Below are 17602 nucleotides of genomic sequence, written 5' to 3'. Positions count from 1 at the left end.
TTTCTACTGATACAATAAACGACAAACAATCAACATTTTAAAAAATATTTATTGCATACCATATTCATATTTATCCATTAAACCAACCAACCAGTTATGTATCATTGTTGTCCTTCCTTCCTTCTACATGTGTGATAAGATTACAAGACAAATTAGCCAGGGTTAATCACATATTAAACCAGCATATGATTATCTTCTGTAAGGCACCGGAGAGGACCATTTATATACAACCCACAGCATTCAAACACAAACTGACTGTCTATTTGAATGAAAAACACCCCAAACCTTGAACACTTCACAATTGGCGGATGTATGAAGATGTACAGAAAAGTTGGGACATGTTGTAATCCCAGTATACAGTGGAAGCTGTCAAAACCGGCAACTGTCCAATCCGGCAAGTTGTCATCACCGGCACATAAACTCAGTCCCATCCAAGACTTGTACATTTACCATCATCTCTACAATCTGGCACATTGTCTAAACCGGATTATTTCTTCATTCTCAATGAGTGCCGGTTTAGACAGGTTCCACTGTATGTGTGATGAAGCACAATACAATGTGTGGAATGTTTATCAGGTCAAATATGGTTATCATTTTCCTTTCCTGTGCCTTTTTAAGTACATTTGCATATTATTGTAGGATGTTCATACCTCATACTCATGAAATACACAGACTGAAACTGTACTTCAGTATATCATGGTATTTTGTTTTTGGTTTGGTACACCAAAATTAACCTGACTGAATGAAAGAGTTGTGTGAAGGCATTTTCGTTTGGGTCACAATTCCAAGGTGATTTCTTCCTAGAACATAAACCAAACAGACAGTGCCTTACCACAATAATGTTTATCCTATCTAAATTTTACTGTTAAGGATCTGAACCAAAAGCTATATACTGTGATACCAAACATGGTATGGCTTACCAGTGCATACATATGAAATACATCGCACACATAGTACCACAAACATCCATTCCCTTTAGTCTATTTTTCAGGGAGGGCAATTTTCTGCTGTTTTTATTACAAACTGATCAATGTTAAATCTGCTGAGAGACCCTGAACATCCATTCAATGACAAAATTTTAAGAAAATAAGATTTTCCTGTTGCCATCCCTGCTTGTAATTCACATGTCAAGGTATTCCTTGATCAGATACATATGACAAAATAACTGTCTTGCACTTAATTATTTATATTGTAGGAAGTCAGATGTAAAATTCACAAGAACTTTATGACAAAATAGTCAGCAAGGATTAGTTTTGCTATAAATTTTATTTTAGTTAACACAAAAGGAATTACATTTGATTTTCAATAGTAACGTTTCTGATCTTTTGATATTCAGGAAATGTGTAGTTTTTTCTAGTGAAGATAAGCCACAATTGGCTTTACACTGACTGAGACTATATATAAATGACTGGAAACAACATCTCACAACTCATCTAAAAAAGAACAATTGCATATATTGTCATACAATAGTGTTTAGTTTAGTTTGTCTAATGTTGCATTCAGCAATATTCCAGTGATATGACAGGGCACTGTTAAAAATTGACCCTGGACCCGTCAATCCAGTGATAACTATTGTAAGCAATGATACACATTTGGGTAAGAGGACAATCTGAACACTTTATTCATCTTGTTGACTTTCAAAACCAACATTAGTTTTTGGGTAGCTATTATAATCCTGGATCCCTTGATGCCCATAACAAAGATCTCAAAATAGCTCTAACTAGCCATTGTATTAATTCAAACAAACAGAACAATTGGCAATGGAATGAAAAAAATCCTTACTTTAAATGAACTATTCAAATTTTGACAGGGACATTACTGAGCATCTTGACATGGCAAAAGACGACTAGCGTACTATCAATACCATACAGCAAAAGAAACACAACTGTTTTTATAAGGGGTTAAGTTTTGAAATAAAAGACATAAACATGTAGGTATACTTTTTTAATTTAAAATTTAATCTTTTTTTAAACTTGCGTTTCTTTTGATGTTCAGTATATGTTGGCAACATGTCACACAATGTTTATCTGTTCATAACTGTACAACATAAGTCACTCAAAGCACATATCTATCATCCTGTGAAACAAAGTCACTTATATTGTGCTGCTGTTGTGTTCTATAGTGAAGATCAAGTCAGCTTTATCCTGACCTTGAACAAATTGCCATATATGCGTGGTGCATGGCCGTACACTGCCGAAGGGGGAATACATCTTTGTCATTGAGATTAAATCATTTATACCCCTCCCCATGGAAAAAGCATGCATCTACTGCAGTCAGCGAAGAGTGAACCAATGTTTTGGATCGACTTGTTAGTATCATGTTAATGAAATATGTGATTGAATTTCAGTTTGTTTTAATGTTATATTTACATAAAGAGAGATTAAAATTTGTAGTGGCATTATAAGGGCTTAGCAGCTCGGTGGATAAAAACAACCCTGCACACTCCTCATTTCAATGCTACAACTATTAATGTCACAGCTGCTGGGCTGACAAACTGGGCTTTGTCATAAAGGGCAATATTTTATCAGGCAACACATGTGACAGCTTTTACCGGGTAACACAAGTGACAACTTTTACCGGGTAACACTCCTGAGCAATGTTTCACCAGGTAACACACTGTGGAAATCACGCTGGCTGAGCTGGTCCCAGATGGGACACTAGAATCTGTACTTCACCGAGAAAAGAGCAATCCCTAATAAAACATGCTAACACTATGAGTGAGTGAGTTTAGTTTTATGTCGATTTTAGCAATATTCCAGCAATATCACAGCATTGGCACGCCAGAAATGGGCTTCACAAATTGAGTCCATATGGGGATTCGGACATTTTAATCACTATGGTACCCAACCGGGTAACACGAAAATTCATCTCCCTTATGGCATATGAAGAACATACAATACATTGTTGGGTGCTGTTGTACAAAACGCTCACAGTGCTAAGGTGATCTTTACTTCAACACATTAAAATATAGACTGACAACAGTTGTTTCTTTAAGTTTGTGTCATACAACAGCAAGATGAACATCAATTCTATCACAGCAGTGACTACAGTGGATAATAGTTGCAATTATACACTACTGTGTCCAGTGTGCGAAATAGCCACTGGCCTCAGGCTAGTAAAAATCCAGTTGCGCCAGTAAATCTCCACATTCACCAGCAACACTCATGAGGTCATTTTGAAAATATATCGCTCTCTCTGAGTTGTTAAGTTATAACAAACTTTGAAAATCGTGAATGATTATGGCCTGATGTTTATCATATTTGCAGCTTAAGGATGACTTTTTCTAATTATTTGAGCATAAACAAACTATTTCAGAAATGCATGTGATATATTTGTTTTTGATGGTATTTCCCCTTTTTGCAATTTTTTGTTTAGTTTCTACATTCAAATTTCCGGCTAGTAAATTATTTTGTGGGCCGGTAACTTTCAGGCGTAACTAGCCAGATTGACAAACCAAATATGGAAACTATTTTGCATACTGACGGTCACTGATCACATCCAACAATGGAGAACACAATACACTGTATGAGATACACCTGCCCAAAGAGATCTTAGCCCCACAAATGACTGCTATAAATTAATAATTATATATTTACTTATCCCTGTATATCTGGTGGTTGGTTATTCGATTATGAATATCTTTTACAACAACCAGTTCTGTCACATTCTTTATGACTGTATTGCTTTAGACTAGCTACATTACCGATTCAAATCAGTATAACATAAAACCTTTATATGTTAACAGCTAATGAATTTATAAACAATAAAATGTCCTTCATTGCATTTGTTTCCTTTAAATGAAGCGTAACCTTCCATCACAAACCAACTATGGGACTTTCCGTCAGTGGAGTGGAATTCACAAAAGAAGATAAGATATAGCTATATTTGATAAGGAAAATATGGTGTGAGACAGTTTTTAAGCAATATTGAAATGGGTCACTGGCACAAAGAGAAAACCTGATGTAAGCTTGGTAGTTCCAACTTGGACTATCCATCTATAACTCAGCTTTAACTTTTACTATGTGGTAGCAGGTTTCCCACAATTATGTAAGCCAGTTATTCTTCCTGTCTTTGGACAGCATTTTTACTTTCTGTGTTTCTCAATGCCTGACCGACCCTATTAATATTATTGCTGACCACCTTCTTTTTTTATTCCAACACCGCCGACTCAAACCAAAAGCATACTGAATCATCATGTAAAATGTTATCTTTTAATCAGTCACTGACACAAGTTATAAAATACACAAGAATTTGTAATAAGAATTACAATAAATGAGAATCAAGAAATTTTTCTATTAATTTTGTCTTTATTAAATTGTTTGTTTTGTTTTTGTCTTTCATTTCTTTCCCAACCGACCTCTGTTCAGAATTTAGGGACCTGAAACACGTAAACAAATTAATACCCATGGTATATCCCAGGTGTGCTGATGGGGTTGGTAGTTGGGATGGTGGACAAGGTATTTGGGGTGGATGGCAAGATTCAAACTAGTCAGGGTGGCTTGTGAGGTCAAGGAGGTGGGCAAGGTATAAGACATAGCAAAGGAACCTGAGAAGGTTGTCAGCATATTTAGTGATAGCAGAGACGTAGGAGTCATACATACATATGAATACAGTGGAAGCTGTCAAAACAGGCATCTGTACAATCTTGCAAGTTGTCTAAACTGGCGTAAATTCTCAGTCCTGTCTGTGGCTTGTACATTTATTATCAGCTTTACAATCTGGCACATTGTCCAAACTGGATTATTTTTTTCGGTCCCAATGCGTGCTGGTTTAGACAGCTTCCACTGTATTGCATCACAATTATCAAAGCATATATGTTCACAAATACTAAACTGTGCTCTACCTGTGAAGGACTCGATACACATGTTCCATGTATACAATGCCTCCAGGAGTCGTCTATATAAGGTCTATATATACCACCACAGGATTATAAGGTCCTTGTTGTTGTAGAACTTAACAAAAGCGCAGGCAGGCCAACATGAAGGAACCTTTGACAAAATTCATTTCACTAACATCACTGCCATTATCATGATTTCTACCGCATATATACTGAAACTGTGTCCCATGTGAAGATAATTACATCATTAATATGTACAGCAAGGTATGTTTATAATGAACTGATGGTTATAACGAATCATATTTCTAGCTCTTGCTATTTACTTTAGTCACAATAAGTACAAGAGACTACATTTATAATGAGCCAAAATTGATGATCTCTGTGAGAACCATAGTTCATTGTACATGCATGGAATGTAGTCACTGAATAGTTTCAAACACATGCTTGTTTGTTTCGTGTTCAACACTGCAGTATACCTGGGACCTGAAAAGCAAGTGATTATGAGCCATGTATGAACATGTTTTCAGCCTAGTATAAGAATTTGATCATATGATTGGTCTCGTCCTGCATTCAATATATTTGTGGATATGTGTCTGGGAGTGCCTGTGTAGGTGCTGGTGTGGGTGGTGGTGTCTGTGTCCAGGGTATGTAGGGGTGGGGTGTTGGTGTGGGTGTGTGTTTGTGGATGGTGGTGGGTGTGGAGGTGGGATGTGTAGGGGTAGGGGTGAAGGGGTGGGTGGTGGATGTGGGTGTGTCTAGGGATGGTTGTGTGGGGTGTGTCTGTGGGTGTGGAGGTGTATAGGGGGGAATCCCCACAGGATCATTAAGTACGGTCACAGTGCATAATGAAGCAACAACACAAATGTATGGCAGTGTATGAAGCGAGCACAGTAAAATTATATCAACAAAACTCTCTTGAAACACATCATCTAAAATGAAACCATTAAAGCATGAATAACAGTATCTAAAATCACATCATGAAACATGAAAACAATATAAAAGACACAATTGAAAAGAATGTTAAAGAGACTCCAAGCAAGTATGAGAAGAAATGTTTAAAACTAAAAACCAACACAATTGAAAAGAGTTAAGATGTAATTATGTCCCCTTGTCCTAAAAGTTATCATACATCTAAAACATATAAAATAATCAAATCAATACAATTGTTTACAATTCAAAAAGATCATAAATGTCTCAAAAATGAACTAAAAACAATTCAAAAACTGCAGTCCAACACCAATAACAGAAAAATGCTACATGTGTTTCCCAAACTCCCCTCATCTCTGTTAATTGTGAATTAAAAGTGAATATATACAATGCCAACTTATATATGACTGACTGAGTCTTTTACAGAAGTAGAATGGGACTTGATCTCATGAACTATTATTCCTGAAGAGAACTGATCACACTGGAACATTGCATCAACAGACTGAACCCTGTCATCAAACGTCTATACAGTCAGACGTCTGGCTGTCATCTGTAAGCAGTGGTGTCGAGGACGATATGTTCTCTGACAAGTCCTTTGAGCCACGTTTCTGTTTGGCTATACTCACAATTGGAGTAGAGGGAGTAAGTTCTACAGTGTTATCTTCTGACGACAGTAATGCTTGCTCAATATCATCTTCACAATAACTATCCTCCATCATCTTGTCCTCCTCCTTCGGTATCCCAGAACCGTTGACTGTGGGATGTTCTCCATTTACTTTAGGAATGGAACTGTTGCCAGCTTTCTTTCCAACTGTGTCTTGATCTAACAAAGGCGCACTTGGAGCTGCCTCCATGTCTTCTGACTCACTACCCACCGGTTCAAACATGGGTGCGTTCTCCTCAATGCTGGAACTAGATATGGCACTGTCAAGATCCTCTGCATTTTGATTTCCTTGGTCCATCTTTGACTCGTAGGTCATTCCATTTTCTTTGGGCAAGACATTGTCATCGTTGGGTTTGCTGGCGTGCCTCTCCTCAAAGGTGGTAAGTGCTATGTCTGCCAGATGCTCAGCCTCTGTCTTGCCCGTCTGCTGCACCATTTGGTAGAAATGACCTTCACCTTTCTCCAGAAGCAGGTGAGGTTCATCAAAGTCAATGATTTTACCTTCATCCAAAACCTAGAACATGATAACATCAGTTAGATCAACAGAACTGAGCAAGGTTAAGAATTTTATTCAGGTAAAAAGGCAGATAATGCAGCTTCCCTCAACATAGCCATCTTACCATGCTCATCGCTGGTCAAGTTTGACAAAAGTTATTTTTGCTCACCCATTAAAAATGATACACTGCAATGGAAGATCTAGAAAATATGGTGGTGGAATTAAACATGCAGAGATACCAACCCTTATTTAGCCCGATTACTATTTTGGACAAACACTGATGCATAATTTAGAGTAGTATTAACTTTTAAAAATAATATTCACATTAAAAAAATTCAGATAGTCTAACAACTTGTTATTAACTTTGTACTCGTCTACATCAGAAGTAAGTATCCAAAAATCCCAAAATATCTTGATAATTGAATAAAATGTGGTTGAAATGTATTGTAAGTATGCTATTTGATAACTTCAGTTTGAAAAGAAAAAAACACACATTTTTACTCCTATCATAGTCACATATTTTGAGTTCTTTAATTGTACGGGTTGGCATCTCTGAAACATGCCTCGTGAAGATAGCACATGTAGCTTCATGCCTTGAAATGCTTCATTCACATACACAAACAATGCACCTGATATTTAATGATCAACATTTGACAAAACCATCTACCCTTACCCCTAAATGACAAAGAATATCCCACAATTCTAATCAAATCGACACCCCGAAGCAGTTTCTTTAAAGCATCCCTTTATCGCACTCAACTAATGCCTCATCGCTGAATATATATAGTGGAAGCTGTATAATCCAGCATCTGAATTATCCAAAAAATCTGTGAATTCCCACATATTATTGGGGTCTCAGCAGCATTCTTCTACTTTATCATCATTTAATCATTAAATTTTCAATATCTTTACATTCCGAAATCGGACACCATTTTCTGGTCCTAGTGACATATATAAATTAATTTGGATGGGCACAGACAATGAATTCCTTTTAAGACCAGACCTATGTTATTTCTTGTTTTACAGATTTTTGCTATCAGAAAACCCCCAGACAGGAGGAAAATAAAAAAAAATCACAAAGTAATACTCCTTGATAATAAAAGTATTTTACTTCTGGCAATTTATGATGTGTATATCAGGTAAAAAATACAATCTAAGAACATTTTCTTGGAAGTTGACATTTTGGCCAGTAAAAACATTGGCATTTTATATCTTTAATCTTTATGCTTTAATCTTTAATCTTCTGCTTGAATTTTGTAATGATGTTTTCATTTTTGAGGGATTTGTTGCTAAAAGCCACACTGAAAATATTCAAACAATCTGTAAAGAATTGAGTTTGAATCAGACAATCCTGTGATCAACATAATGAGCATTGATCTACGCAACTGAAATATGATGATGTGAACCAAGGCAGTGAGTCTGACCACCTGATCCCATTAGTTGCCTCTAAAAGCTATTCTGGGTCTTGACGCTAGGTTTGAGATGAGAACAATTAGAAACTTAAGGACGGCCTAAGTAACATTGACATACCAGCACTCTGTCGGAGTCCATGATGGTGTGAAGTCTGTGGGCGATCGTCAACACGGTGCATTGGCGGAACTTGTCACGTATAGTGGCCTGGATCAGTTCATCCGTTCTGTAATGAGCGAGTTCAGTTTTATGCCACTTTTAGTAATATTTCAGTAATATCATAGAAGCAGACACAAAAAATGAGCCTTACACATTGTACTTTTATGTGAGGGATCACACCTGTGTCTTTGGTGTGATGATGAATGATTTAACCACTAGGCTACCTAACTGCTCGTTTTCACAATGACACATGGCCATGTTGGTGGAGAAGATGAATGATGATAATGATGATGAAGCTGACGATGAGAGAAACATCAGGCTTCCTGTACATAAACTTCCTTGAGTCTTCCAGAAATATTCAGCCATGACTTTTCAGTAAGTAAAGTGACCTTTCTAAGAATTAAACACTATTTATGGCTCTGACAACTTTTAAGATACTTCTACTGTCAAATGTTTCAAACATTAAAACAGTCGTTCCCAAATCGCTTGTGTTCAGTCAAAATAAATTCTGATTGATTGCTTGGTCGTTTGGTAACTCTGACTGATCTTCGATTATTTCAATTAATTGGAAAATCACTATTTGATTTGTTTGACTGGCATTATTAGAAATTGATGTGTAATAAGAGAGTAAGATTCTTTATGAATAACAACTTCTTTATTACATATGATGTGGCATTTCTGTATGGATCCTTATATTGTTGTCAAGCATGGGTGAAGTAATACAGCACAGAGCAGACTTTGTTTCGGCTACAGTTACCTTTGGCTTTCTCTTATTGCCACATCATTACCACCATCCATTGTTGTTATCGTTGTTGTTAATCCCTTTGATTCATACCTACACGTTGTTGTTGCTCCATCCCTGTTCATGTATATTAGTCTGTTTCTTGTCTTCGAAAAAACACGTAACTTCACACAAGGATCCAGGAAAAGGGCAGAGACATTTTATTACAAGTCAGGAAAGATTCTGACACCCCAAGGAAATCTATCAGCCTCAACTACAATTCACAGACCTCTCTTAACTTTGATTAAAAAGTGTTACACGTGTTCATGTGTGGGATCCAGAGGCACAGACAACAGATCAAGGTTTTTCCTTTCACTGGAAGGAATAAGTCAATCAGTCGGACATTCATTGGATGGAACTTTGTCGAAGGTAAACACATGTATTGAATCACTGAATGTATTGCACTGTGATATACTACATTAATGTATTATGTAAAGGACAACTGTATGTTCAAGTTTTCAGTAGATCTTTAACTGTATTGTAGTGAATGCCATGCTATGATTAAAAAGTAAGTTATTCTTCGCTGACCTGCCGATATGGAGAAGAATCTATATACCTTTTACTAATAGTATATTCAGATTGGACTCCATCACAGTTGGCTTTACAATACTATCCTTTCAGTAAGACCTTACTGTCGATTTTAGTATTGGTGCTGAAATATCAATACCGCAGTACTCTATCCTTACCTTCTTGTTTTTTGTTTTCGCTTTTTTGTTTTTTTTCTTATATTATACGAAATGGGAACTTGGTCATGTTCTTTTTCACCTCAGAAATAATATCAACTGACTAGAATGAGGAACATCTTACTTTGGGTCAACATTACCTACAATGAGGAACATCTTATTTAGGGTTAACATTAGCAGTTGCCTGAAAGACTAGATTGAGGAACATCTTACTTTGGGTCAACATTAGTTACAATGAGGAAAATCATATTTTGGGTCACATTAGCATTTGCCTGAAAGACTAGAATGAGAAACATCTTACTTTGGGTCAACATTAGCTACAATGAGGAACATCATATTTTGGGTCACATTAGCATTTGCCTGAAAGCCTAGATTGAGGAATATCTTACTTTGGGTCAACATTAGCAGTCGCCTGAAAGACTACAATGAGGAACATCTTACTTTGGGTCAACATTAGCTGCAATGAGGAACATCTTATTTTGGGTCACATTAGCAGTTGCCTGAAAGACTAGAATGAGGAACAACTTACTTTGGGTCAACATTAGCTACAATAAGGAACATCTGATTTACTAATTTAGGGTTAACATTAGCATTTGCCTGAAAGACTAGATTGAGGAATATCTTATTTTGGGTCAACATTAGCAGTTGACCGAAAGACTACAATGAGAAACATCTTTCTTTGGGTCAACATTAGCTACAATGAGGAACATCTGATTTCAGGTCACATTAGCAGTCGCCTGAAAGACTAGAATGAGAAACATCTTACTTTGGGTCAACATTACCTACAATGAGGAAGATCTTATTTTGGGTTAACATTAGCAGTTGCCTGAACGACTAGAATGAGGAATATCTTACTTTGGATCAACATTAGCCGTGGCCTCATCTATAAGAAGTATCTTGTTCTTCCTGAGTATGGCCCTGGCTAGACAGATTAGCTGTCTCTGACCAACACTGAAGTTGATGCCTCCCTCTGACACCTCCGTCTCCAGCTGTCCCGGGAGTTCCTCTATGGCTGGTTTCAGCTCCACCTGCAAGAAGACACACGGGTGACTTGCCCACACTCAAGCTGATAGTGCAAGGTTACCTAAGAGGTGCAAGAATTTCCATGGGATGCTCGCTGTGACTGTGAGGTGTGAGGTGTGAGGTTGCCTAGGGTGCTGTCGGTGTGAGATGTGAGGTGTGAGGTGTGAGGTGTGAGGTGTGAGGTGTGAGGTGTGAGGTTGCCTAGGGTGCTGTCGCTCTGGCTGTGAGGTTGCCAATGGTACTACAGGTGTAGGGGGTGATGTTGCCTATTTGATCTAAGGGTGTATATGGGGTACTGTTGCTGTATGATGTGGGGACTCTGTTGTGTGTATAGTGTTTATCAGGAGTGACCACTGAGGGGCAAACAACTATTGTGATAGCAACTGTCTATTGCAACATACTATTGCGACTATTGCAATGCTATTTCTCTCCCTGAATTGCCTCATTTCAAATCATTTCGCTACTGAATGTATAGTTTATTTGAAATAAAAAAAACTTGAAATAGTTTCACCTTATTTTAATGAGTGACAAGACACATGAGTCCATAATCAAGTCAACACTTAAAACATAACCACTATAAAGCTGCAAGTCTGCACCAAAATGTCCTGCATTTTCCACTACCCTTTCATCAACATAAGTCAATTACTAGACTATCTACTAAATTACTAAACAATCGCAAATACACATACAATAGTTCTTAACTTCAACCATTTCTGCCATCAGAGACTCAATAATTTCCTAGCCATAGGTAGTTCCGTGCATCGTTACAGCCCATATGCTTATAACAATGACAGAACGCATTACTGTCCCAAGGTCCATGATGTTAACACTGACACAGAATAGGCTAACCAAACCAATATGGAACAAAAAGATTGCCAAGAGACATTCCTGTGGGTGAGTTTAATTAAAGCTGTGGTGAGTGAGTGAGTGAGTGAGTGAGTGAGTTTAGTTTTACATCGCACTTAGCAATATTCCAGCTAAATGGCGACGGTCTGTAAATAATCAAGTCTGGACCAGACAATCCAGTGATCAACAACATGAGCATCGATCTGCGCAATGGGGAACCGATGACATGTGTCAACCAAGTCAGCTAGTCCGACCACCCGATCCCGTTAGTCACCTCTTACAACAAGCATAGTCACCTTTTATGGCAAGCATGGGTTGCTGAAGGCCTATTCTACCCCGGGACCTTCACGGGTCTAAAGCTGTGGTATGCCGGTATATTCATTAGCATGGCTATGTACAAAGGTGTTGGTTATATTATGAAGATTTATCTGTGTGAGATTATGATATCAGTATTTCATGATATAATAAGCTGTACACAGGTCACGTTTGGAACATGGGTTCATGTACACCTGATGTTTGTGTTTGCTGAGCCCAGAAAGTTGGGGAATACCTCAATGTTGATTTTGAATTGACCGAAGCATGGTACCCAAATTGTGTTGTGGCCATTGCTAGATTTTACAGACAAGAAAAACAGCTCTAAAGTTATCTCCCTTTGCATTTGCATTTGCATTTGCAAAGCATTGGTAATTTCCGTACATCACATGTGATTCAATGTTAATCGAGATAAAGAATTTCTACCACGAAGTACCAAATGAGTTGTGCATTCTAAATGGTACATAGAAAATGTTACTCGCTTGTAAGCGGTGTACACTGTAAATACTAGAAGAACGCTCAGCCAATCTGAAGACGACATATTTGTGTGAGGTAAAATAAAAATATGTTCTACCTCTTCCAATGATTTCCATAGTTGACTGTCACTATGCTGTCCAAATGGATCCAAGTTCCGTCGGAGTGTTCCGGTGAACAGCACAGGATCCTGAGGAATGATTGAGATTGTTTTTCGCAGATCATGGAGTCCGATGTCCGATATGTTGATGCCGTCAATCATTAGTTTCCCTGTTGGTTCCACTAGACGGAACAACATCACAATCATAGAACTCTTGCCAGCTCCGGTCCGACCTACGATTCCGACCTGATGAAAAGACCATGTTGAACAATATAGTGCAATCAAATCATGACCAGAAGTCGCCCTCTAACAGAGAGGTTCACTTACTTAACATTGCTGAAATAGGAGTGGTGAAATGGAGCATCGCACTATGCAGTTTACCTTCTCTTGTGCCCTGATACAGAAGTTGATGTCCTTGAGCACATTGGGGCCGTTCTCTGAGTACTTCAGAGCAGCCTTCTCTCCGCTGATGATGCCGTGCTGCGGCCAGTTGGGTGGAGGCTTGTTGTCTTTACCCGACTCCAGCGGAGCCTCTGATGGCAGCTGAGAGTACTCAAGTACTCGCTCCACTGATATCATCTGCAGAAACACATCACCACTGATATCATCTGGTGGACATGACATCACCACTGATATCATCTAGGGGACATAACATCACTGATATCATCTAGGGGACATAACATCATCACTGATATCATCTAGAGGACATAACATCATCACTGATATCATCTAGGGAAACATAACATCATCACTGATATCATCTAGGGGACATAACATCATCACTGATATCATCTTGGGGACATAACATCATCACAGCAAGGGGCATCTGAAACTTATTCACTCTGGCATCATGAGCGAATCCACTAGAATCCCTGTTTGGTTGTTGAGTGTTTCAAAGACACTATTATCAGGAAATTACTAGACAATAGTATTAAAGCAATACCTACATTTACTTTTCCATGACGATTTGAATATCTGCACCAACAATAACAATGTGTTTATCATACTCCCATCATATTCATTACAAAAATTTTTTCCTTCCTGCAGATATATGAACACCGCAGGATGGTCCCAGTAGATAAAGGAGCACTTTACCTGGTTCTCCACCTCTGCACTCTGTCGGACGCCCCACTGGAAGAGACCCATAAGGGTCATGGCATATGTGATGGACAGACCCACCAGACCTGCATCCATACCTGCACCAACACAGACAACCAGAGTCAGCATCATTACATTCCAAACCCACCTGCATGTTCACTTGAATTCAGACTTACAAAATCCTGTGTACATTTCAAAGGCTAAAGCTGCATAAAGTTGTACAAAATCAGTTGATTAGAGTCCTTGCATGGGTGATCAAGTACTGGGGTCTGACTCAAGAGTTCCTGGAATTAGGACTTGTTCAGCACTGACCTACGTTCAACAAATTTGGTGTCTCCTCGGGCTAAAGACTTTGTTCACCAAAGTGTGAATAGGTACACAGAATGATGAAAGAATGAGTGACGTTGATTTTACGCGCTTGTTCCAGGAATATCTCGGTGGTGGACACCAGAAATGGGCTTCACACATTGTACCCATCTGGTGAACTGAACCCAGGTCTTTAGAGTGAGCAGTGAACGCCTTAATCAATGGTCTACCAAACCGCCCCACAGAAACCTACAGAACTATACAGAACCTGTTAGTGCCTCACAGGCAGGTTGGGTTGTATACTCAATAGGGAATGATTCAGTGGTGCAGTGTTTTGAGCATGTATAAACAGAATCATCTTCATCATTTTTATGTCAATTTCAAAAAGCAAACGCAAAATAAAATTTTAAACCTGGAAAGAAACGTCACAGATACATATAAATCAATTTTGTTGGAACAGCTGCCTCAACTATCACAATGATTGTTAGTGACAATAATAGGAATCACAAAGTCAAGGTCAAATTAGAGGTGGGTTTACTCACGGTCTGCTGCAAGGACACTACAAAAGGAGACTGCAGTGACAAAGATGGCACACAGCCAGTCCAGGCGGACCGCCAGCCAGCGACTGGTGGACAGGAAGAGGAACCACGCCTCGGTGTGCAGATCCTGATGGGAATCAAACTCATCCATGAACTTGCCCTCCATGCTCATTGCTCTGATCGTGTGGAGACCTTGGAGTGATGCGCTCAGGTGGGAGAAGACGGGACTTCGAGCTGTGGAAAGATGGGCAATTTGTAAACTTTGGATGATTCTCTACATCAGCTTCAAGTGGATCTATAGAACTGGGCATCATTTCAAAAAGCAGCAAAGGTGATCGTAATGAGTCAGCGAGTGAGTTTAGTTTTATGCCACACTCAGCAATATTCCAGCAATATGGCAGTGATAAGCTGATCGAAAATAACTGAGGTAACCTTGGTGGAATGTTAAAGAATGGGAGTTACGGTTAACCTTAGTAAAGACTGCTTTGTGACAGGAGTCTCTGGGCATTTCACAAACCTGCTACGATGGTATGGCTGTCATGACCCTACGTTTACGAGTGAGAAACGATCACCTTGGGTGAAGAATTTGAGGAACTGTGTCATGAAAATATTTATTAATTATTCTTTGTTCCACAACATTTACCAGGCATATGAATAATTATTATAAGCACAAGCTGCTTCAAGCAAAGTTGGTTTGGTTTGTGATGTATGTTTGTGATCTGTCATGTTTCCTTTCTATTAATGTTTTTATTGTCAGAAAATCCCTAATATAAGATAGAGGATAACTTCAAGGTAAGGTTGACTCAATTTGTTAGGTATGAATTCTTACAGGTAGACCATCTGACTAAAAAAAAAAAAAGCATGAAGATATTTTTGGATATCAACTTCTTTATTATGAGAACACAACGTCAATGCCCTTCAAAGAAAAAAAGAGAAGAAATCCATTCACACTGACATTCATACCCATATTGTTGCAGTTTTGAAATAAACGGCTAACTTGCACAATGTGTCTGCTTTTCACTGATACTTAGGCTAGACCAACTGAAAAGTGGGTGATAGAATGCCCAAAGAATGTCAAATTGTGTTATTTCTGCTTGAGAAACTATTTCTATGAGTCTGAGTCATGAAACACTTACTTGTGCCCTCTAGTCGTTTAACGCTCCGGGATGAGCGGAGGTAGTATCGCCTGATAAAGATGAACAGTATGCACAGCGGGACCGTCGGGATAAACACCCACGGGTTGATGATACCAGCGACGATGATGATGCCAACGATTAGCAAGAAACACTGTAATACAGACACACAAAACTGACTCCTGTTTCAGAAGAGTGATTGAGTTTCAGTTTACGCCACTGTTAGAAATGTTCCTACAATATCCTAGCAGGGAACACTAGAAATTGGCAAGCACGCATACTGCACATGTGAGGAATCGAACCTGGGTCTTCAAGAAGGTGAGTGAACACATTAACCGATAAGCTACTCCACTGCCCTGGGTCCCATTTCACAAAGCTCTCGTAAGCTGAAGATCTCATAAGTTTCCTCATAGCATCAATACCTCCTCTACTGAAACATAGGAGGCACCAATGTTACGAGAAAAGTTATGAGATCTTAGGCTTTGTGAAACGGACCCCTGAACACCTTCCACAGGTTCAGTAATTCAGCGATGTAACTACTGACAGTACATTTGCAGATAAATATGTTTCAGTGCACAGAGCATACTATTGTGTGAATAGATGCGCTATAGAAATACACAATTATTATTATTATGCTGACAATGTTTTAGAATTATTGCCAGAATGCACAACTTTAGATTGCAAATTATCCTATTTCATAACACTACATCTTGCTAAATGATGTGAATACCACAGTAAAAATTGAAAGAAATTCCAAAAAGTACAGCTAGTTTTCTTGTTATGTTATCTACTAAAGGCAGAGAATATATTTGTCCATTAGACTCCTAATTCTGCAGCTGTTCTATTGAGGTCTATAATACCAATGCTCGAAATACCTACCTGCCTGTCTGACCACTCGGGATGGGTTATTTTCAACAGATTCTCAAATTCACCTGCCCGAAGGTTGGGTGAAAATTTAGACATGAAGATATTCATTATATTTCATGAAAAAATCATCATTACTTCACTTGTAAAAATAAATGAAGAAATTCAATTGGATGATCATTACACTAGCCCTAATTTGGTCAAGGCTGGCAAGTTTTACATCCAACCAGCCCAATTTTTTTTAGTTTCGTCTTGTCTCACCTGTACAAAGTCAAAGAATGTTATTGGTAGAAGGTCATCCATGTGTCCAACATCTTTAGAAAATCGGTTCAGAATTCGACCTGCAATACACATACGAGTGAACACACATGCAGAATACAAGCCAAAATACCACTGACAAGCCTAAATACCACACACATGCTAGGATAAATCTTACTGATATCTAAAACATCCAAGGCAACCTCTGCCTCTATGTTATTATTACTGATCTTTACCAAATTATCTGAAATATTGACTTCATTACTTAAGAAAACCCTTAATAAAATAGTCCATTTCCTAAACAACATAAATAACCATGACACATGGCTACTTGTCTTACCTCACACATAAATGTCATTTTTTGACTGGCATAGTGCCTTTCTGATATTTTCAGTGTACCCTGCTTACAAGCATGGTACATTGCAATACACCCCGCTGCCCATAGCAATTCATTCAATACTTTGTGATAATATATAATGCACAGAAATTACTGATGTTTTGAGAATGGAAATTGATGAAAGGGAGATAACTCTAAATCTGTTTTTCTTGTGTTTTCCACAAATTCTAGTGATGGCAATGAAAGGATTTGACTCTCTTTCCAATAAGTAAATTTTGACAAAATGTTCAGATGTAGTCCCTGTGAATATTAAGATAAGGAATTATAGTGTGATGACTTTACTAAGACAATACCT

General features: G+C 38.3%; 1 protein-coding gene across 3 annotated transcripts in view; it reads right to left on the bottom strand.

The window, feature by feature from the left end:
- Window positions 1-35: 35 nt before the first annotated feature.
- LOC137281845 (ATP-binding cassette sub-family C member 4-like) overlaps window positions 36-17602 on the bottom strand; it is a 140710-nt gene continuing 123143 nt past the window's right edge. For all 3 annotated transcript variants that reach the window (XM_067813489.1, XM_067813490.1, XM_067813488.1), the window contains exons 17-25: window positions 16914-16993; window positions 15792-15942; window positions 14659-14889; window positions 13808-13908; window positions 13094-13291; window positions 12713-12958; window positions 10813-10985; window positions 8455-8560; window positions 36-6942 (exon numbers count right to left, since the gene is read on the bottom strand). In XM_067813489.1, coding sequence (XP_067669590.1) covers window positions 6280-6942; window positions 8455-8560; window positions 10813-10985; window positions 12713-12958; window positions 13094-13291; window positions 13808-13908; window positions 14659-14889; window positions 15792-15942; window positions 16914-16993 — 1949 coding nt within the window. In that variant the 3' untranslated portion in view covers window positions 36-6279. The remainder of the gene's footprint in view (window positions 6943-8454; window positions 8561-10812; window positions 10986-12712; window positions 12959-13093; window positions 13292-13807; window positions 13909-14658; window positions 14890-15791; window positions 15943-16913; window positions 16994-17602) is intronic.

Source organism: Haliotis asinina, chromosome 4, assembly GCF_037392515.1.
Source record: "Haliotis asinina isolate JCU_RB_2024 chromosome 4, JCU_Hal_asi_v2, whole genome shotgun sequence".
Classification (NCBI taxonomy): Eukaryota; Metazoa; Mollusca; class Gastropoda; order Lepetellida; family Haliotidae; genus Haliotis; species Haliotis asinina.
This window is presented reverse-complemented; position numbering and strand designations above follow the sequence as displayed.